Here is an 18,577-nt window from a genome sequence, read left to right as displayed (position 1 = left end):
TTATAGTAAAAATTGTTCTAATTAATGCTACTCTTTTTATAAATAAAACCTTATATGAAGTATTTACTAAAATATATTTGAAATTAGATTTACTAATTAATGTTTAATATTTTCTGTTTTATTTATGGAATATAATATTTATATATAAAAAAAATGTATGAAAAAGTACCTGCATAATTGTACCAGTCTATCAGTAGCTTTTGAATTTTCAGTGAGTTATTTATCTACATAAAGATATTATAATATAAAATAAGTCCAAAATGAATAGAAAAATAAAATATTTTACTTTAATTAAAACACTTATATTTAACCGTTTTATTTCTATATGTTCTAATTTAAATATTGTCGTATCATGATAATATTTCAGAAAATTTACTTTATATCCTTTACTGCTTCTTGTTATAAATATATATAATATAAAATATAATAATAATAGTTTTTAAATGAGTAAATATATGAAATTACAATTAATTTATATTCTCTTTGTATTTTACTTCTAATAATTCTTTTGATAATAATAATAGTGCAGATGGAACATCAGTTTAATGAAGCTAAGGATTATTATTGGAAAATAAGAAGGGGAAAAAAAAAAGTAGGAATAAAAATTATGTAATTTAAAAAAAGATATGATGATTTAGAAAATGAATACAATAATGGTGAATTAGAATATGATCGAAAAGGTGAATCTGAGGATAAAGATAATTCACGGGTTGCAAGTAATAAATTAGCTAAGAAGTGTGCATCTGTTTTATGTAAAACTTTTGCAGCAACAGATAATTTCATTGAAAAATTATTATATAAGAAATTTAGTCATATATATATATATACAAGAAATGTATCAATTCTACACAGAAAAGAAGAATAAGGTATTCTGCGTATATTAGTACCACTTTATCATTTGTTTTACAACGAATAATTTTTTTAACAAAACTTATACTAACTTCTTTAACATCTTATTACAGAAATGATGGCGATAATGCGGATTCACAATTGTTTGTCCATTTTTGTGTCTACATTTTTTAAAAAGGAAGTATACATGAATTAATATTAGTTATAGTAATAAGTTTTGCTATGATTATTTATATAGTAGCAAAATTTTTCAAATATACCAAAGAAGTAGGAAGAAATGAAATTAAAGCCTAAATATAATTAAATTCAATGAGAAATTTTTTTTTTCATGTATTTAATAAAATTATACATTACGCTTAATTATATTATGTGCTAACAAGATGCACATTGCTTTTCATATACTTATAAATTTTATTATGTATCCTTGATTGTATATAGATACAAAAGGTCAAGCAATTGTTCAAGAAGACATGTATAATGCATATACAATTTAGCATGATTTTATATTATTATTAGTAATATAATGTATATTTTCTGGGAGGGATTTTATTATTATAATTTAGCATGTATATAGATATTGTTCTTTAAAAAAAACTATAACATTTATGTGCTTATATATGGAGATTTATATAATACAAGAAAACTATATTTTAATAAACTGAGAAATATCCTCTGAGAGAGAATATAATAAATTACTATATTGATATGTATGAATTACTGTGAAGGTATTTTTATTAGTATAATAATAATACACTGAAACTGTGTAAAATGTTTACTTATATAAAATTATAATTTAAATTAATATATTAATAAAATGAATATTCGAAGAGATAAGCATTTTTGCAGCGTATATCTATAAAGAATAATGATAAAATTAAAAGGACTTAGTATTTTCATTCAATAACTTATATTTATGTATGCTACCTTATATAAGTATTTAAAACATAGAATATTATATATATTAATTAGAATAAAAAAATGTATTTAAATAAACATATATAACTGAAAATTGCAATAACATAAAAGGAGCATGAATTAAATTATACCATTTAATTCTTATGCAATATTTTTTAAAATAGATATTATTATATATGTATAATAATGTGTACATTCTAAGATTACAAACAAAAAATGTAACATTTTTATAATAAAAAAAATCAAGGATTATGTATTATTGAAGAACTGTAAACTAAATTTACAATCCAATTGTAAAAATGTTTGTAATATTTCTTAGAATAATCTATCGAAGTAAAAAATTATAATTACCTTATATGGGTGTAACAATGAAAATATTTTTTATTAAAGGAAAAATGAATTAATATAAATGATATATCTATAGAAATACTGCAACGAAAATAATAATAAATATTCATTTGAATATGAGAAATGTTGGAACATTAATATATATATAAGCATAATATATGTTATAATAATTTAATAAGAAGAAAATTCAATGTATTATAAATATTGTGAAGTGTTTGAATATGATATATTAATTTTATGAGCATATAAGTAATTTAGACAATAAACATATAGATAATAAAAAAAGAATTAAAAGTATGTTTAGAAATAATGAACTTTTATAATATTGATGAATATTATATACATGTAAACATTTAGAAATTTTTTATTATATATGTGTTACCTTTTTTATAAGTAATATATGTGTTGTTATAAATTCTTAAATGGATTAACGTATAATTTAGATGAAAATGTTAGCTCTATATATAAAAATGATACTTTGAAATTATGGCAGAAACATGGAAAAACTAAACAAGAGTCTTAATAAAGGTTACAAAGACATAATAAATAATTTATAACAGTAAAAACGTAATAATGTTAATTTTTAAAAATTCTTTTTTTGAATTTAAGAATGGAATTTTACATATAATTTTTTATTCTTTTTCATATTTTATTAAACATTTCAATAGAATAATTTATTTTATGTATAAAATGGATTATTTTTATATTATTTGATTACCGTAATAATTTGTAAACATAATAATTTTATATTTATGAGTCTCTCTGTTATAATAAATATGAGGAAAATGGATGTATGGACACATCATATCTTGCTATTAAATATTTTTTGTGTAATTTACTATTTATTTACGACCATCATTTAAAATGTATTTCAAAATTATGTTTGTATATTAACATACTTGCAGAATGATAAAAAAAAAAATAAATATTAGCTTTTAAATTGTAAATAATAAAATTACTAAAATATATATTTCATTAAATTAAATTGACATCTTTTCTTATTTGTTTTGTTTGAATTTTACCATGTATATTATTCTATAAATTTACTTCATTTAAAATATGTTTAAATTAATGCAGTTTCATGTTATATATGTATATTAATATTAATTTTTATTTTAATTTTTTTATATATTTTTATTTTCTATAAAATATTTATGTGATTAAGAAAAATAATTAAGTTAAAATATTTCATTTAGAAATTGTTGTAAATTAAATATAATCAAAAGTTATATTTTTCAAATTTGATTATACAAAAACGAAGTCGTATTTTATTTGCTATTAAAGCATAAATTTCTTTTTATATTAGGTAGTACATTATAAATTATATTTTTTAAATATATTATAATGTATAAAAGAATTTATTTATATAAGAATCATCTAAATTATATTATATTTTTATATAATACATTAGGTTGTAAAAAACATTTATTTTTCATATATTACTATAATTTTTATAAAACCGATATTATCATTTAACAATAATAAGCACTTTTTCCTATTTATAATATTATGCAGTTAAAATTATTAAATGGAAAACACCACTGAAATTGGTAATTATTCATTTAATATATAGAACATTTAATTATTTGTATTCTCTACGTTCTATATGGTAAATAATATGAATATTTTTAAATATTAAGAAGTCATATATATTTTTTTATTCTATTTTGAACTAATTAATAGAAATAATTATTATATTACTGTTCTAAATTGAATAATTATTTCACATATTCTGAAAATATATGATTGTAATAAAATTATATCATTTTAATTTTATATATTTTTTTATAAATAATATTATTGTTAAAATTTTTTTAATAATTTTATATGAGAATTTTTTTTTTTTTCTGAGTTGCAAAATATATAATAATTATATTTCTTTTATTATGTTTTTTGAAAAAGTGATAAAAAAAATATTTTTAAAGTCAATGGAGTGACTTTTTCAATTGGAATTATATTTATATTTTTTTTTTTTTTTTACTGCATATATTGCGACATTAGGAATCTATAAATGGAACAAAAAATTAATTTACAATATTTTATTAAAATTGTTACATTCATCTTTTTAACTCGGATAAATTATTTTTACACTGATGTGGTATGATAATATTTTATAACTATATTTTTATTATTTCTATTTTCGGGTTAATTTTTACTAATTATTTCTTTTAGAATGAGATTTTTTATTCTTTATATAACAAATAATTACTTTGTTTTCTTAGAATACATTTGACAAGTTTTTGAATAAATGGAACAATTTCAATAGAATATTATATACAAAAATTATCGAACTCTAGCAAACTATGGAGATGAAATATATTCTAGTATTAGTGGATCAGAGAAAAGGATACCATATTGTGTTAAAAAAAAGAATGAAAGGAGGTTTATCATTAATAATGAAAAATGGAACAAAAAAAAAAGTGAACATTCATATAAGAGCTCTTTAATTAATAAACTAGGAACTAAGAAACCTATAAATATAATAAGATATTTAATACAACACATTACCATATAGAAAAAAGTTTTCTGAATGCGCTTGATAAAATGTGCTTTTTGAAAAAGATCAGGATAACTAATGATGATACTTACAGAAAATTAAAACGTAAAAAATATGGATTACGATTTTCTTTACTTTTAATATTTTCTTGTTGGTATTAATGATACCCATATTAGATTTATCATTCACGTATTTGGTAGATAAGAAAGGGTTATTGGGAATTTTAGGGCTGTTATCGGTAAATGTGACTCAGGAAGTAGTGGGGGGGGGTGGATTGAAAGAGGTAAGGTATCAGGAGTGATAGCATCATGGTTAAATCTAGGAAACATCACATCACTACAATAGTAACAACAACAACTATTCTATTTACTGTATGCCTTTCTCGTATCAGGTGTCACACTTATATTAGCGATTATTTATTACTATAAAAATGTTATAAAACATAAAAAAATTAAATATATGAAAGTGTTTAATTAATAATAAGAACTATTTTTTTTCTGTAAAAATATCTTTAATTACATATAATTCCTCTTATTCCTTTGTGACATACTTAATAAACATACTCATAATATTTTATATTTTACGGAATGGGAATACATAACTTGGCTTCTTTAAGAATAAAGAGTAAAAAAATATGTTTTTCTTTTTTTTGTAATTTTTAATGTTTGAATATTTTTCAATTTGTAATTTTAAGTATTGTTTCAATATTATTAAATATTATTATTTAATATATATTAATTTATTTATTTATTCGTGTTTCAATAAAATTTCGTGAGGGATATTTGTAAGTAAAAATTAATATATAATATACATGTCATACAGTTTTATTGAATACGTGGGGTAATATATATTTTAATTATATAAAATTATGTCTTTAAAATTTTATCTTGTTTTGGGATAAAATGACTATTTTCAAAAGTTATTTAAATGAGGAGTTATTAGTTTTATATTAAAAATAAATGTGCTTGTTTTTTATTTAATGTAACAAAGAATAGTATTTTATTATACAGATATATTTTTTGTTTTTTTTTTTATTTTGTAAATAGTATATTAAATTGAATAGTTTTTTTTTCTGTTTTTAATTATCTCCTTGGTAGAAAATTATTTTTTTTAAGAAAAATAATATAAATATTTATGTATTATTTTATAATAATATTTTTTCGATATATTATTTTTATAATTATCAGCTTCTGAGATGCAATACATATGGAAAGAAATTCTTCTACGTAATATATTTGTGTTGTTAAATGTTTTTTTAATGACATATTGTTAATTATATATTTATGTAGATTTTTATGCTGCACCTTTGAAATATGTTTCTGTTATTATGTATTTGTAAAAGAAAAATAACAAATAGTGTACTAGTTATAAAATTGATAACATCAAAATTACAATATCGTATATTTCATTACATTATTGTTATTTTTTGTTATTTGTTTTATGTCTATATGCCCAGCATATTATGTTTATTCGTAAATTTATCTCGTTCAAATATTTTTACAATAGTAAAATTGTATGAACTATTTTTAAACTGGTTTTATACTTAATGCACTTTTTTTTTTATTTGTTTTATATTTTAATAATAATTAATAATATATATGCATTTAATTAAAAAAAGGAAAAAAAAAATCAGGAGAAAATAAATACATTTTATTAAGAAATAATAGTATAAATTAAAAAAAATACAAAATTACAATTTTCAAAATCTATCATATAAAAGACGAAAAAAATAACTCCTTAATTGTCTATAATATATATATTTCATTATATCCTGGAGTAAGTTATTAGTTCTATTTTAAATATAGTATAGTTTATGACAGAACATAACCTATAATTAATTACTAAATCATATGTTATATCCATATAAAACAAAAAATAGAACAGTGCATTACTTCCTTCATTTATTATTACCATTAATATATTGTTATAATTCTTAATACAATTTAACAGTTATAATCCGATTTTCCAAGTAATAAAGTTTATGCAATTAGAAGTATTAAATGGAAAGTGTCAATGTAGTTACGAATTGCTCTAATAATCTATAGCAGAATGAAATATACTTATATTATATACATTATATATTATAAATTAACTTTACATACATTTCTATATATTGTTAAATTGTATATTTTAATTTATTTTTTATTTTTATTTTTTTAAAGGATCAATAAAAAAAAAATATATTTAATTACTCTACTATATTAAATCAATATATTATATAATTTTAATATTTATAAATGAATTTAAGTTACATTATTTTAATTATAGCTATCTATTTGTAAATTATATTAATAATTTTGTATAATAATACATATTTAAAGTTATTTTTATTTGTCTATGTTATAAAAAGCCTATGGCTATATACTTTTTATTATGTTTTTATTATAAAATAAAAAAATATAAAAAATAAATATAAGAATCCTTTATCATTACGAGTATAATATATTATTATCAGGATTTCAATTACTGAATGAATTAGATTATTAAATATTTATATTATGGAACGAAAAATTAAGTCATTCTTACTCATTGAAATTGCTGCGTTTATCATTTTAACTTGGATATGCCATTTTAACAATGATATGGTATGATCATTGTATGAATATTTTTTGTTTTTATTTTTATTAAGACCGTTTTTTATAAATATATTATTTATTGTTTTAAATAAAAAATATTTACCTGTTTTTTTAGAGTATCTTTAATAAATGTTTTAATAAGAACAATGTTGACAGAAAAAAACATACAAGGTCTTACAGATTATTAGGAAAGCATAAACAAGAAAGGCGTTCACCCATTATATGGATAAAAGAAGAAATACCAATTAATGAAGTGAATGAAAAAGAAGATATATCTAATAGTGAAAAAGGAAGCAGAAGGAAAATCAAACAATCAGATGAATGTTCATTACATAATATGGAAGAACAACAACAATATAATAAACATAAATCTATATTTGAAACAAAAAGTCATTTTTCTTATTTTGAAAAAAAAATATTCAGAGAACTTGATTATAAAGATCACCGTAAACATAACAGAACAATTAGTAATAAGGTTTACAAAAAATTAATACGTAAAAATTACATAATACGATCAACGTTGTTGTTGTTATTCATCTTTTTAGTATTAATGGTACCTATAGCAGATGTATCATTAAGATACTTGGTGGATAAGGGGGGTTTATTGAAAGCTTTAGGGTTGTTTCATGCAAATGCAGGTACGTTAGGAACTTTTGTTAGTACTGGAGGTTTGTTAATGGATGGATTAGGCATAGGCAAATGGAATTATGTTGATATAGTAAAATTATCGCCTATTTTAACATATTGTGTACCTTTCTTTATATTAGGTATTATAATTATATTGGCGATTACTTATTACTATAAAAAAATTATAAAATATGAAAAAATCAAGTTTAGGAATAAGTTCAATGAATTATAATATACATGTTTCTTTCTGTAAGAAAGACATTACTATGGAGTATAGACTGTAAAATTTTTAATGATATACCTATTAGACATAACTATAATAGCTTATAATTTATATGTATACCTAAAAAATGGGAACTCTTTGATGGACAACAGTACAAAAATATATAGTTAGGTTTTGTTAATTTGAACGTTTTAATACTTTTCATTATATATTATATAAATTGCTTTATATTAATTAAATATTAATGTTTAATATATAAGCAATTTTGTTTTTAAAAAGTTTTTTATGAAAAATACATGTACGTGTGTTACATAGAATATATATCAATATAATTTATATCATATTTTAGAAATTTTTCAGTTTATATATGATGCAAAAGTGATAATTTCTGTTATTTGTTTATAGTCTAAAATTATTATTTTTTCAGTTTATTAAGTAAATGTATTATTTTTTTTATTAAAAAAAATTCCTCTATAGTTTTTAATGAAATAAAGTGAATACATTTCGTTGAATTGTTGTGTATAAATATATTTGTCTTCCTTTAGAGAAAAAGTAATATTTATTATGCAACATTTGTTTTATGTAAAATATATCATAAAACAAAAATATTATAAAGGTTATTTATATATTTGTTCTGTTTTATTTTTATTGTATATATATGGAATTATAATTATAAAATAACATAATATACTTTTTAATTATGGATTAATTATAAATGCTTACTAATTTGGGTATTCTAAATCATTACGATTAAGTGAAATTTTTAAAGCATCTGTTATTTTTGTACATAAATGTAGTTTTAACTCAATTTTTCGAAAATATCTTTAATGTTTATTTTATTTAAAAAAATATATAAATAATATATATGTTTTATTTATTTTTTGTATCTTTAATACATTATATTATTATATACTAATTAACAAAATAATATTGGATAATTTTTGGATTAATTTCTTTTTAAATATTATTTATTTGGGATAAAATAACGGAAACTTTATATATTACATCTTAATATGTTCTGTGTTAATATTTTACTATTCCATTAATAATAACATTAGATATAATGAATAATTTAATTCATGCACGTTGATACAATTATGTAAATGAATGCAGTAAAAGACATATTTTGTTCATAATATATATAGCTTATTTTGTTTTTTGATATAATTCTAAAAATTTATTTTTTTTAATTCTCTTTATTTATAACGTACACTAATATTATGTCGCTTAAATAGAAAAATAAAACACTAATGTTTAACAATAATTTAAGTTTCTAAATAACCGTGAGTGTAATAAATACAGTGGTGTAGGAATTTTATTTTTTACACTTATACACATGCTATCGTATGATGACTACATTTTATGCTTTGTTACATCTTCTAATGTAAAATATACATTTTATTTGTATTTAATGTAAAAATAAATCTGAATTTTTGAATTTATTAAATCAATTTATAACGAGTAAAATAACATATAAATTAATAGCTCTATAAACTCCTGAAAATATAGTCATGATCTAAATCATAAATTAAAATTCAGAATAGTTACATTTATAATAAAACATATATATTTAATTTCGATTATAGGTCATATTATCATCCATAAGAATAGATTTTTTTACTGCGAATAAAATATATATATATTTATTTTTTTTCTACATTATTTTTTAATGAATAAGGATTCCATTTCAGTAATAATTTTAAGTATGAAACAAAGATTATGCATATTGCAATCATTATATCATATAATACATATATTAAGTATCCACATATAGCAAAATGCATATTTAACGCGTCATTAAAACATTGTATTATTATTATATGTTAATTGTTAGCATAATATATTATAACTACAAGAAACACAACAAATTAAAAAAGGATCATCCTTCGAAATTTAAATATAATTATTTGTTTGAAAAAAAAAAAACAGTAGCAAAAAATAAATATGATATATGAGAGTTAATCTGAATATTCTTAGAAAATTAGATACTACATTTTTACGTTGACAACGTTATAAATAAAATATCAAATAAATTTACATGATTTATTATATAAACTCATTTTTATTATTCAATATATCAACATAAAAAATAAAAATAGTTAACTACATTTTTAGAGAAAAATATATATGAAAAAAAAAAAATTTATAAAAAATAAATATCCACTAAAATTTCTGAGCATATGATAAAATTAACATATAAAAATTATGTATAATATAAAACTTAATATTTTTTGTAATTTTTTTGTTCATAATATAAGTTGGAATTCACTTTCCTTACTAAATCTTATGTATGAAACCATTTTTATATATAAAAATTTTTCTCTAAAATATGTATGAATAAAATGATAAAAATGTTGAATGTATACCAAAGAAACGGCATGTATAATAACACAATAAGTACACAAAATGTAATGTAATAAAAATATATTATGTCAATTATTATAGCTTAATTTAGTAACTCAAAAAAATTACTTTAATTGTAATAATTACATTCTTTTTTTCATTTTTTAAAATTTATTAATTTTTTTCTTTTAATTCTATTAACTTAAGGAAATAAATTTTTTTTTTTTTTAATTTATTTATTTATATCTTTTAATTTTAATAACATATTGAAATAAAAATTTTTTTCTTTTTAACAAATAGAAATAAAATATTTTTTAAAAATATTTTTTATTTTTTTTTTTTAATTTTATTAACATATGTAAATAAACTTAATTTTTTTTTGTCTTTTTTTTTTTTTGTTTTTTTTTTTAATCTGTAATATTTTTTTAGAACAGCAAATTTAATTATCAGATCTATTACAAATACGCGGGTAGAATTATCAGAATATAGAATAACTTATTCCAAAAAAATTTTATATAATATGAAAATATTAATTGTTTGCATTTGTTAAAAATAAATATTTTAAAAATATAATATATTATAAATTGTTTCTGTATTTTCCATTAGAAAATATAATCGTTCTTTTGTATTCATAAATATTAAAGTTATCATCCTTATATATACAATCTTTTTATTACCTTCATTTGTAATGATATGAGGATGTAAATATATTTGAAATTTTTAAAATGCATGCAATATTTTTATACTAAATTCCTTGTTACCTTATATATTTGTTTTATATTAATATTTCTGTATATATATGGGTATTTAAATATTTATGAGGAACAAATATAATAATGAATTTAAGAATTTTAAAATATTTCTTTTAGTACTAAGTCTCATTCTAATTTAGATATAAATTATTATATTGTAAAATATATCTACAGAAACATAATGGTTATATTGTAATACTTTTAAAAATATACTTAAATTCAAAGAAATTTGTGTAAGAATTTTATTTTAATACCTAATAGTTTATAAAAGGAAATATATTTTGTTTAGTTAAATACTAAAATAAATTTTAAGTAATAAAGAGTTTATTTCATAACTTCATATTCTTTTTTTGTTATTTTCAGTGCTTCCAGTAAGTAATATTATTTATACATAGAAGGGAACGCTAAAAAAAAGTGTATAAAATTAGAATTATTATTTGGAAACAACGTAAAAGTATATATTTAGCTTAAGAGTATATAAAAATACACATTTCTACGTGTTATAAATTCTTTTAAATAATTAAATACTTTCAATGATTGAGTAATTTTTTATTTTATATTATCTTATCTAAAATTCTTATTCATATTATATTATCTTTAATATAATAAATCCTACATTGAAATTGTTATAAATAAGTTATAATTTTATCTTTAACGTGTAATTTTTAATATAAGTAATATATAAATAAAGTCAACTTACTACGCTTGAGATAAAATGAAATGGATAAAATCAAAAATAATTTAAAAGATTTCGTTAGTAATTTGAAGGGTGTAAAATTTGATTAACATTTTAATTACTTATATAATAGTATTAATGTGTACAACAATGGAAAATATTAAATTCCTCATATTTTTTAAAATATTTATATCTTCTTTTTTAATTTGGATATGCCAATATTACAATGGTGTGGTACTATAATATTACTTTGTATTTTTGCTTTTGTTTGTAAATTTTATTTTTAAAAATAATATTTTATTAGTATAGAAATATATGTACTTGTATAATATAAATGTTTACTTTCTTTTATTTAGTCTATCTGTAGTAGTTCAATAGAAAAAAAGTATTCAATAGATGGAAATTCATGTTTAACAGTTAATAGACTGCTATCAGGGAGTTCGTTGGTTGTAAAATCAACTGGAGATACATCAAGTGATGTGGGTAACACTAAATTAATGGATGAAAGAAAAGATATATATGAATATATCAAAGGTACTAAACCAGGAAAAAAAAAAGTTAAGGAAATTTTGTTAAAATCAAAGGGAAGAAATAGGTTACCTAAGAGAAAACAAAATATTCTTAACAGAATGGATACAGTTTTTGAAGAAAAGATATTCAATTATTTAGGTACCATACATATAATTAAAGATAACTTGGAAGTTATTAAAAGGACTGAAAGAAAAATGGTAAATAGAAAGTTGGATTTAGGAATTTCGTCACCTTATTTAATTTTTTTGATAGGATTAGCTCTTTTTATAATACTTGTTGCAGTAGTTTCCAATTACGCTACAGGAGATATAAGACCAATTATAGAAAATGCATTAAATGTAGTACAACAAATATTGTTAGTAGTTTTAACATTTCTGATGGCTTTAATTATCTTATGTATTATTTATGTCTCTATAAAAACTGCAAAATACGAAAAAATAAAGGCAAAAAATTGCAAAATTTGTTATAATATTGTTAAATCCTTTGATAAGAAATGCATTTAATATGAAATAAGAACATTTGTAGCACTCTTAAAAATATTGAACATATAAGAAAGATACATACAGTTACAAAATTTTTATAATATAAAATACATTTAAATAAGTATTATTGTATAAAATAAAAAAATATGTATTTTTAATCTATAGTGAATTTAAATGTTTTATTTTTTAAATTTATATTTTAAGGAGCTGTTTGAACATAATATTTTGGAATAATAGTTATATGTATGTATTTATATTTGTGTATGAGATATATGAGTATTTCATAAATTTAATATAAAAAGATGAATTTCGTATATTTCCTTTAAATTAATAGTAAATTTTATGCTACTAAACTTAAGAAGAGGATTTAATTTTTTTTTTCATATCTTTTATGTTCATTTAGTCTAAAATGATTGCTCTATGACCTAGAAAAATTTATTATGTGCTCTAAATTGATTGTGCATATTTTTTACTGTATTTTAAAAAAAAGGGGAATATATTTTTTTGGAGATTTTGAAAAAAGAAAATTTAATTACTATTAATTGTAGATGTTATTATAATAAATGTATTACAATACATATTTAATACGAAAACATTTTATTATATGTTTATATTATTGAATATTTTATATATGAAAAAATAATTGTATCATTATATAATATTGTATTTAATAATAAATTAATTATAGATGAATTCTAATTTTAAAAAATATACTTTATTTCATCTAAATAAGGTCTATATACACTTAATGTTTTGCTTATTATGAATATACTTTTAATTCATTTGTATTGGAATTACTGGTGTATACATTATAATAAAATATTATAAATATATATTCCATATATAATATTAATTTTTAGTTGATGTTAAAAATTTAATCACGCATTAAAATTGTTAATTTTATATATATTTATATTGAAAATAATTATAAATAAAAATAACTGTTTATAATAAAATCGGTTATATTATTAAGAGCACATTTTTACGAAAAAATAAGGTAGATGTTTAAGGTTCCTATATAGATATATTTTAATGAGTAATAATGTAAATCATTGTAGAAATTTTGTTGTAAGGTTTTTCTTTCTATAAATTTTTCTTCGTATTTTTTGCTTATATATAATACCAATATTTATATGATTAAATACATGTAAACAAACTAATTTATATTATTTAAATTTCTCTTAAATTATATATTTTTACAAAATATTTTTAAATGTATTTTAGGTAAATATTATAAAACCCTCATATAAATTTATTGTTGGAAATAATGTAGTGTTACATGTTCAATGGAATATTAGATGTTTTACTAACGCATCTGTTTGTAAATGAAAATAAATTTTTAAATATGGAGAATTTAAAAAATAATTAAATTTTTTTTGAGGAATTATTAACTAATAATATTCAACACTTCTTGGATGAAAGTTGTGTGAATGATTGTTATTACATAAAGTTGTATTATTTGTTATATATTTTATTCCCACAATGGAAATACTGAATGTGTAATTTATAGGTTTCATGAAAATATTTTTGTATATCTTAATAATAATTTAACATATTAATATTTATAAGTATAATTATTATGCATAGTTTAGTATCTAATTTGAAAAGTATTAAAGTACTTTTTTTCTTATATAAAAATTCAATAATAATATTGAATAAATACAATGCAATCTTATTTATTATCTGATTTACATTAGAATTATTGGTAAAAATTCTAAATTAATTTAAATACCACTTCAGTTTTCAATTGCGTTATAATTTATACTTTTTATAAAAACTTGATACTTCAAAAACTAAAAAATGTAAAGAATATATGTAAAAAAACTAAGAAATGTAATAATAATAAAAAAAAAAAAAATGAATTAGTATATCAATAAAAACTTAACAAGCATATATGTAATAATTAGATATATATATGTTAAAGTATAATTTAGAAATGGAAGAGTGTAATATGCATTGTGTTTTAAAATGTATCGTGGAGAATATAATATACAGAACTATTTTTTAAGGAAGATAACTACATGAAAATAATGAATAGTATATTAATACAGGTCGGTGATAAAAGTTATCAAATATGTATCTTAACATTTATAGAAAGGAAATTACAGCTTATTAACAAAAATGTAAGTAAATTGACGTGTAAATTTTCCTTTATAAAAATATCTATAGAGACCATTTGTTTATATATTTAATGTTAAATAAAATATTAGAATAATTTCATGTATAAAGGTAAAGTTATTCTGTATATGAAATATATTAACACTGGTACCCATAATATATATATTACAAAAGATATAATTTAATGGAAAGAAATAGCGAATTAATACACCCACAAAAGAATTATATAATGAAGAATAATATAATTTTTGAATATTATATTAATAAAGGATATTTTCTAAAATATTAGCAATGTTATAATGATATGATTTAAATTATAAGAATATAATTAAAATATTTCAATTTTATAAGTATTTTGGTTTTATGTTACTTAAATTCACGTAAATATATATAAAAAAAGCGTATTATTAATTTCTACTTTATGTAGTGAATCAATTAAAAAAATTTATAAACTATATGGGGGTACACATATCTGAATATTAAATCATTATGCGTATAGTAGGAGTATATGTGCATATAAATATACGCTTAATATATTAATTGCTTTATGTAATTTGTGCATGCATAAATTAGTTTATCCATTTGTAATAGTATAATAAACATATGTAATAAGATATAACAGGGATATTAGAGTACTACTAAAAAATAAATCATTTAAGAAATGAAAATTTAGTAGAACATTTTTAATTAATTTTTATTATTTTTTAAAAAAAATATTACTGTGAAAAATTTATTGCTAATATTGTTATGAACTTAATCGTGTAAAAAATCAAAAAAATATTATAATAATAAAAAAGAGTATTAAAAGAACATTAACATTCTCGTTATATGATGTTTAAATGTAAATAGATTAAATAATAATGCGAATATATATTAGCACAAAGTCACTTATCATAGAAACGTATAACTACGGAAAAAGTAAATACATCAGAAAAAAAAGAAATGGTTTATATATGTTTCCTTTATTATATAAAAACATAAAAGTTTCAGATGTCCATTAAAAAAACCCAATTATGATAAAATTAAATAATGGAATTTTTAATGAATACTAAATAAAAAATTTTCTTTATGAGATTATAATTCCATTTATAGTTGGAATAAAGACATATTTATTCTAAATTATGTGCTATTTTTTTTTTAATTTAGAAGTTCCTTTTAAGATTAATAATATTCTATTCTTTTTTAATAAATTATGTTCTTTTAGAAAAAAGCATTAAGATATTTTTTTATACATTCAAAATAATTTATTGTTAATATATTAATTAACTGGCGGTTACTATGTTCTAAACGATAAATTACAAAAGTATTAAGATATATAATATTTTTGTTGCTAAATATATATTTTATGTAATAAAAATCTGTATTCAATTAAATTAAATCTTTATTGTATTTTTTTTTTAAGTATATGTTACATATATTATATGACTTTAAAACGATAAAGAAAATTATGAATTCCTCTTAAAATGTTCGTCAGAAAAATTAATGAAAGAAGGAATAAATCTCTTCATTAATAATAATAATTATATTATTACATTAAGAAAATAAAAAAATATCGTAATAAACATTTATATTTAAATAAATTTTAGTAGAAATATTCTTGGTCTTATTACTATTGAATAAAATCTATATTTAACAATTTTAATTAAAAATTTTTTTTATTATATGCATAAATATAAATAATAATTTAATTATATGAATAAATAATGAATTTACAATATCATTAATTTACTATTAAGTAATGATAAAATATATCCAAAATATACTTAATATATAATATTATTAATTTTTGATAAAGAAATAAAGTATTAATTTTATTCATATAATTAAAAATATAAAAATTTTAGAAAATATTGTAATAATAATTTCATTTCTAAGATTATGTATAATTTACAAATATAATCATGCTCTTTTAATATGAAATATAGTATAATTTGTATATAGGAAACTTTTTTTTTAAATATAATTTTTTGAGTTTATTTTTATAATTAATAGCATTTATTTTAAGTTCAAAATATTATGAAATACAATTTACATATATTACAGTTATGGATGATAGAAAAAAGTTGATATTATTAATTAATGTGTTAATGCATAGTTGTATATATATCTATATTTTATAGTTTTTGTGTTTTTATTAAATTCTATATTTTGAATTATTGTAATATAATTTTATTTATATTCAGAAAGGTTAATGAATTTTTATTTAATTACTCTACTATTAAATAATAAAATTGTATTTTTAAATATTTATATATGAATTAGAATTATATTATTTTAATTGATGTTTTTTATAAATAATAATAATATGAAAATTTTATAATAAATATTTAATGTTATCTTTTTTGGTTTATATTTTTTTATGCTATATAGTTATATATATATGTATTATTTTTTTTTATGAAATAATTAAAAGTAATAATAAAAAAATTTGTTAAATTAAATTTAGTATCCTTTATCTTTGAAAAAGTATTATATCATTGTTATTTGTTTTTTTATTGAATATACTATGATATTAGGAAAATAAATTATGGATAAAATAATTAAATTATTTTTCTTAATTAAAATTGTTACGCTTAGTTTTTTAATGTGGATATGCCTTTTTACCAATGATGCGGTATGAAAATTTTATTTAAGGATATGTTTATAAATTTTAAATTTTTGTTTTTTATTTCTATTATTACTTTTTTTTTTGAATTAAATTAATTATTCTTTTAAATAATTTATTTATGTTTTTATTTAGAGAATATTAAATAAATTATTGGATGAAAAATATTTTGTTGATAGTAAATTAGTTGGAAGAGCATGCCGATTATTAGGAAAACATAAACATGAAAAACGTTCAAATGTTGTATGGATAAAAGAACTTCCAAATAATGGGGAGTTCAAGAAAAAAGTTATATCTAATCATGATGATATGGATATAAGAAAAAGGAAACAATCAAATAGACGTTCATTAGATAAAACGGAACTCTATACAGAAGTTATAGATTATGATAGTGGAATGTTTGATGGGAAGCATTATCATTATGAAAAAAAATGGATTAATAAAAAGGATTATGATAATATACTTAAAAGAAAAAGGAGAATTAATTTTGTGACTTTAAGTAAAATGAAATATAAGGGGTATGGATTAGTGGTTGCCATATTTTTATTTTTATTATTGTTCGGAATAGGATTACCTATATTGGAGTTTTCAGGGGTCAAGGAAACTATTGGAAAGAGCTTGTCCAGTGCCACATGGTGGTCACCTATGAAAGACTTTGGAAATATGTTATCATCATTTCTTCCAGAAGTAATATTAGATAATATTTTTATAATATCATATGTGGTGTCTATCATTATGTTAGCTATCGTACTTGTAGTATTGATCCCTAGGATTTTAGGAAATAATGAAAAATATAAAAAAATTAAGTTGATGAAAGAATAAAAATTTAATAAAAAATTCTTATAATTTGTAAGAAATTTATCAATATAAAATCATATACTTAATATAGTTAGCAATATATTATTAATAAGCATATCTGTAATTACTCTAATTTTATATGTACACATGTGTATCTGGCTTTTTTGATATCAGCCAGTAAACATTAGTTATTTAAATTTTTTTTGTTAATTTTAATGTTTTAAAGTTTTCGAATTT

The 18,577-nt window shown here is 18.4% G+C and overlaps 3 protein-coding genes and 2 pseudogenes across 5 annotated transcripts; all 5 read left to right on the top strand.

The window, feature by feature from the left end:
• The first annotated feature begins 260 nt into the window (after positions 1 to 260).
• Positions 261 to 1,023, top strand: PmUG01_00028350 (annotated as a pseudogene). Its single transcript is given in 4 exon segments — positions 261 to 347; positions 487 to 609; positions 623 to 850; positions 865 to 1,023. Coding segments are annotated over 4 exon segments (597 nt in total).
• A 3,100-nt stretch (positions 1,024 to 4,123) lies between these two features.
• PmUG01_00028300 lies at positions 4,124 to 5,086 on the top strand (annotated as a pseudogene). The gene is given in 5 exon segments: positions 4,124 to 4,210; positions 4,379 to 4,618; positions 4,633 to 4,761; positions 4,776 to 4,901; positions 4,916 to 5,086. Coding segments are annotated over 5 exon segments (753 nt in total).
• A 2,021-nt stretch (positions 5,087 to 7,107) lies between these two features.
• PmUG01_00028200 (fam-l protein) lies at positions 7,108 to 8,044 on the top strand (the record flags this gene model as incomplete). Its single annotated transcript, XM_029003688.1, has 2 exons — positions 7,108 to 7,194; positions 7,301 to 8,044. 2 exons carry the CDS (start codon positions 7,108 to 7,110, stop codon positions 8,042 to 8,044), a joined length of 831 nt encoding a protein of 276 aa, XP_028858869.1.
• Positions 8,045 to 11,956: 3,912 nt separating this feature from the next.
• Positions 11,957 to 12,840, top strand: PmUG01_00028100 (Plasmodium exported protein, unknown function; the record flags this gene model as incomplete). The annotated part of the gene is made up of 2 exons (XM_029003577.1): positions 11,957 to 12,040; positions 12,163 to 12,840. The coding sequence occupies 2 exons, from the start codon at positions 11,957 to 11,959 to the stop codon at positions 12,838 to 12,840; spliced, it is 762 nt and encodes a 253-aa protein (XP_028858868.1).
• Positions 12,841 to 17,464: 4,624 nt separating this feature from the next.
• Positions 17,465 to 18,364, top strand: PmUG01_00028000 (fam-m protein; the record flags this gene model as incomplete). Its single annotated transcript, XM_029003466.1, has 2 exons — positions 17,465 to 17,551; positions 17,678 to 18,364. The coding sequence occupies 2 exons, from the start codon at positions 17,465 to 17,467 to the stop codon at positions 18,362 to 18,364; spliced, it is 774 nt and encodes a 257-aa protein (XP_028858867.1).
• Between the last annotated feature and the right edge of the window lie 213 nt (positions 18,365 to 18,577).

Source organism: Plasmodium malariae (genome assembly GCF_900090045.1).
Source record: "Plasmodium malariae genome assembly, contig: PmUG01_00_11, whole genome shotgun sequence".
NCBI lineage: Eukaryota > Apicomplexa > Aconoidasida > Haemosporida > Plasmodiidae > Plasmodium > Plasmodium malariae.
The sequence above is the reverse complement of the archived record's forward strand: the minus strand, read 5'-3'. Positions and strand labels throughout refer to the sequence as shown.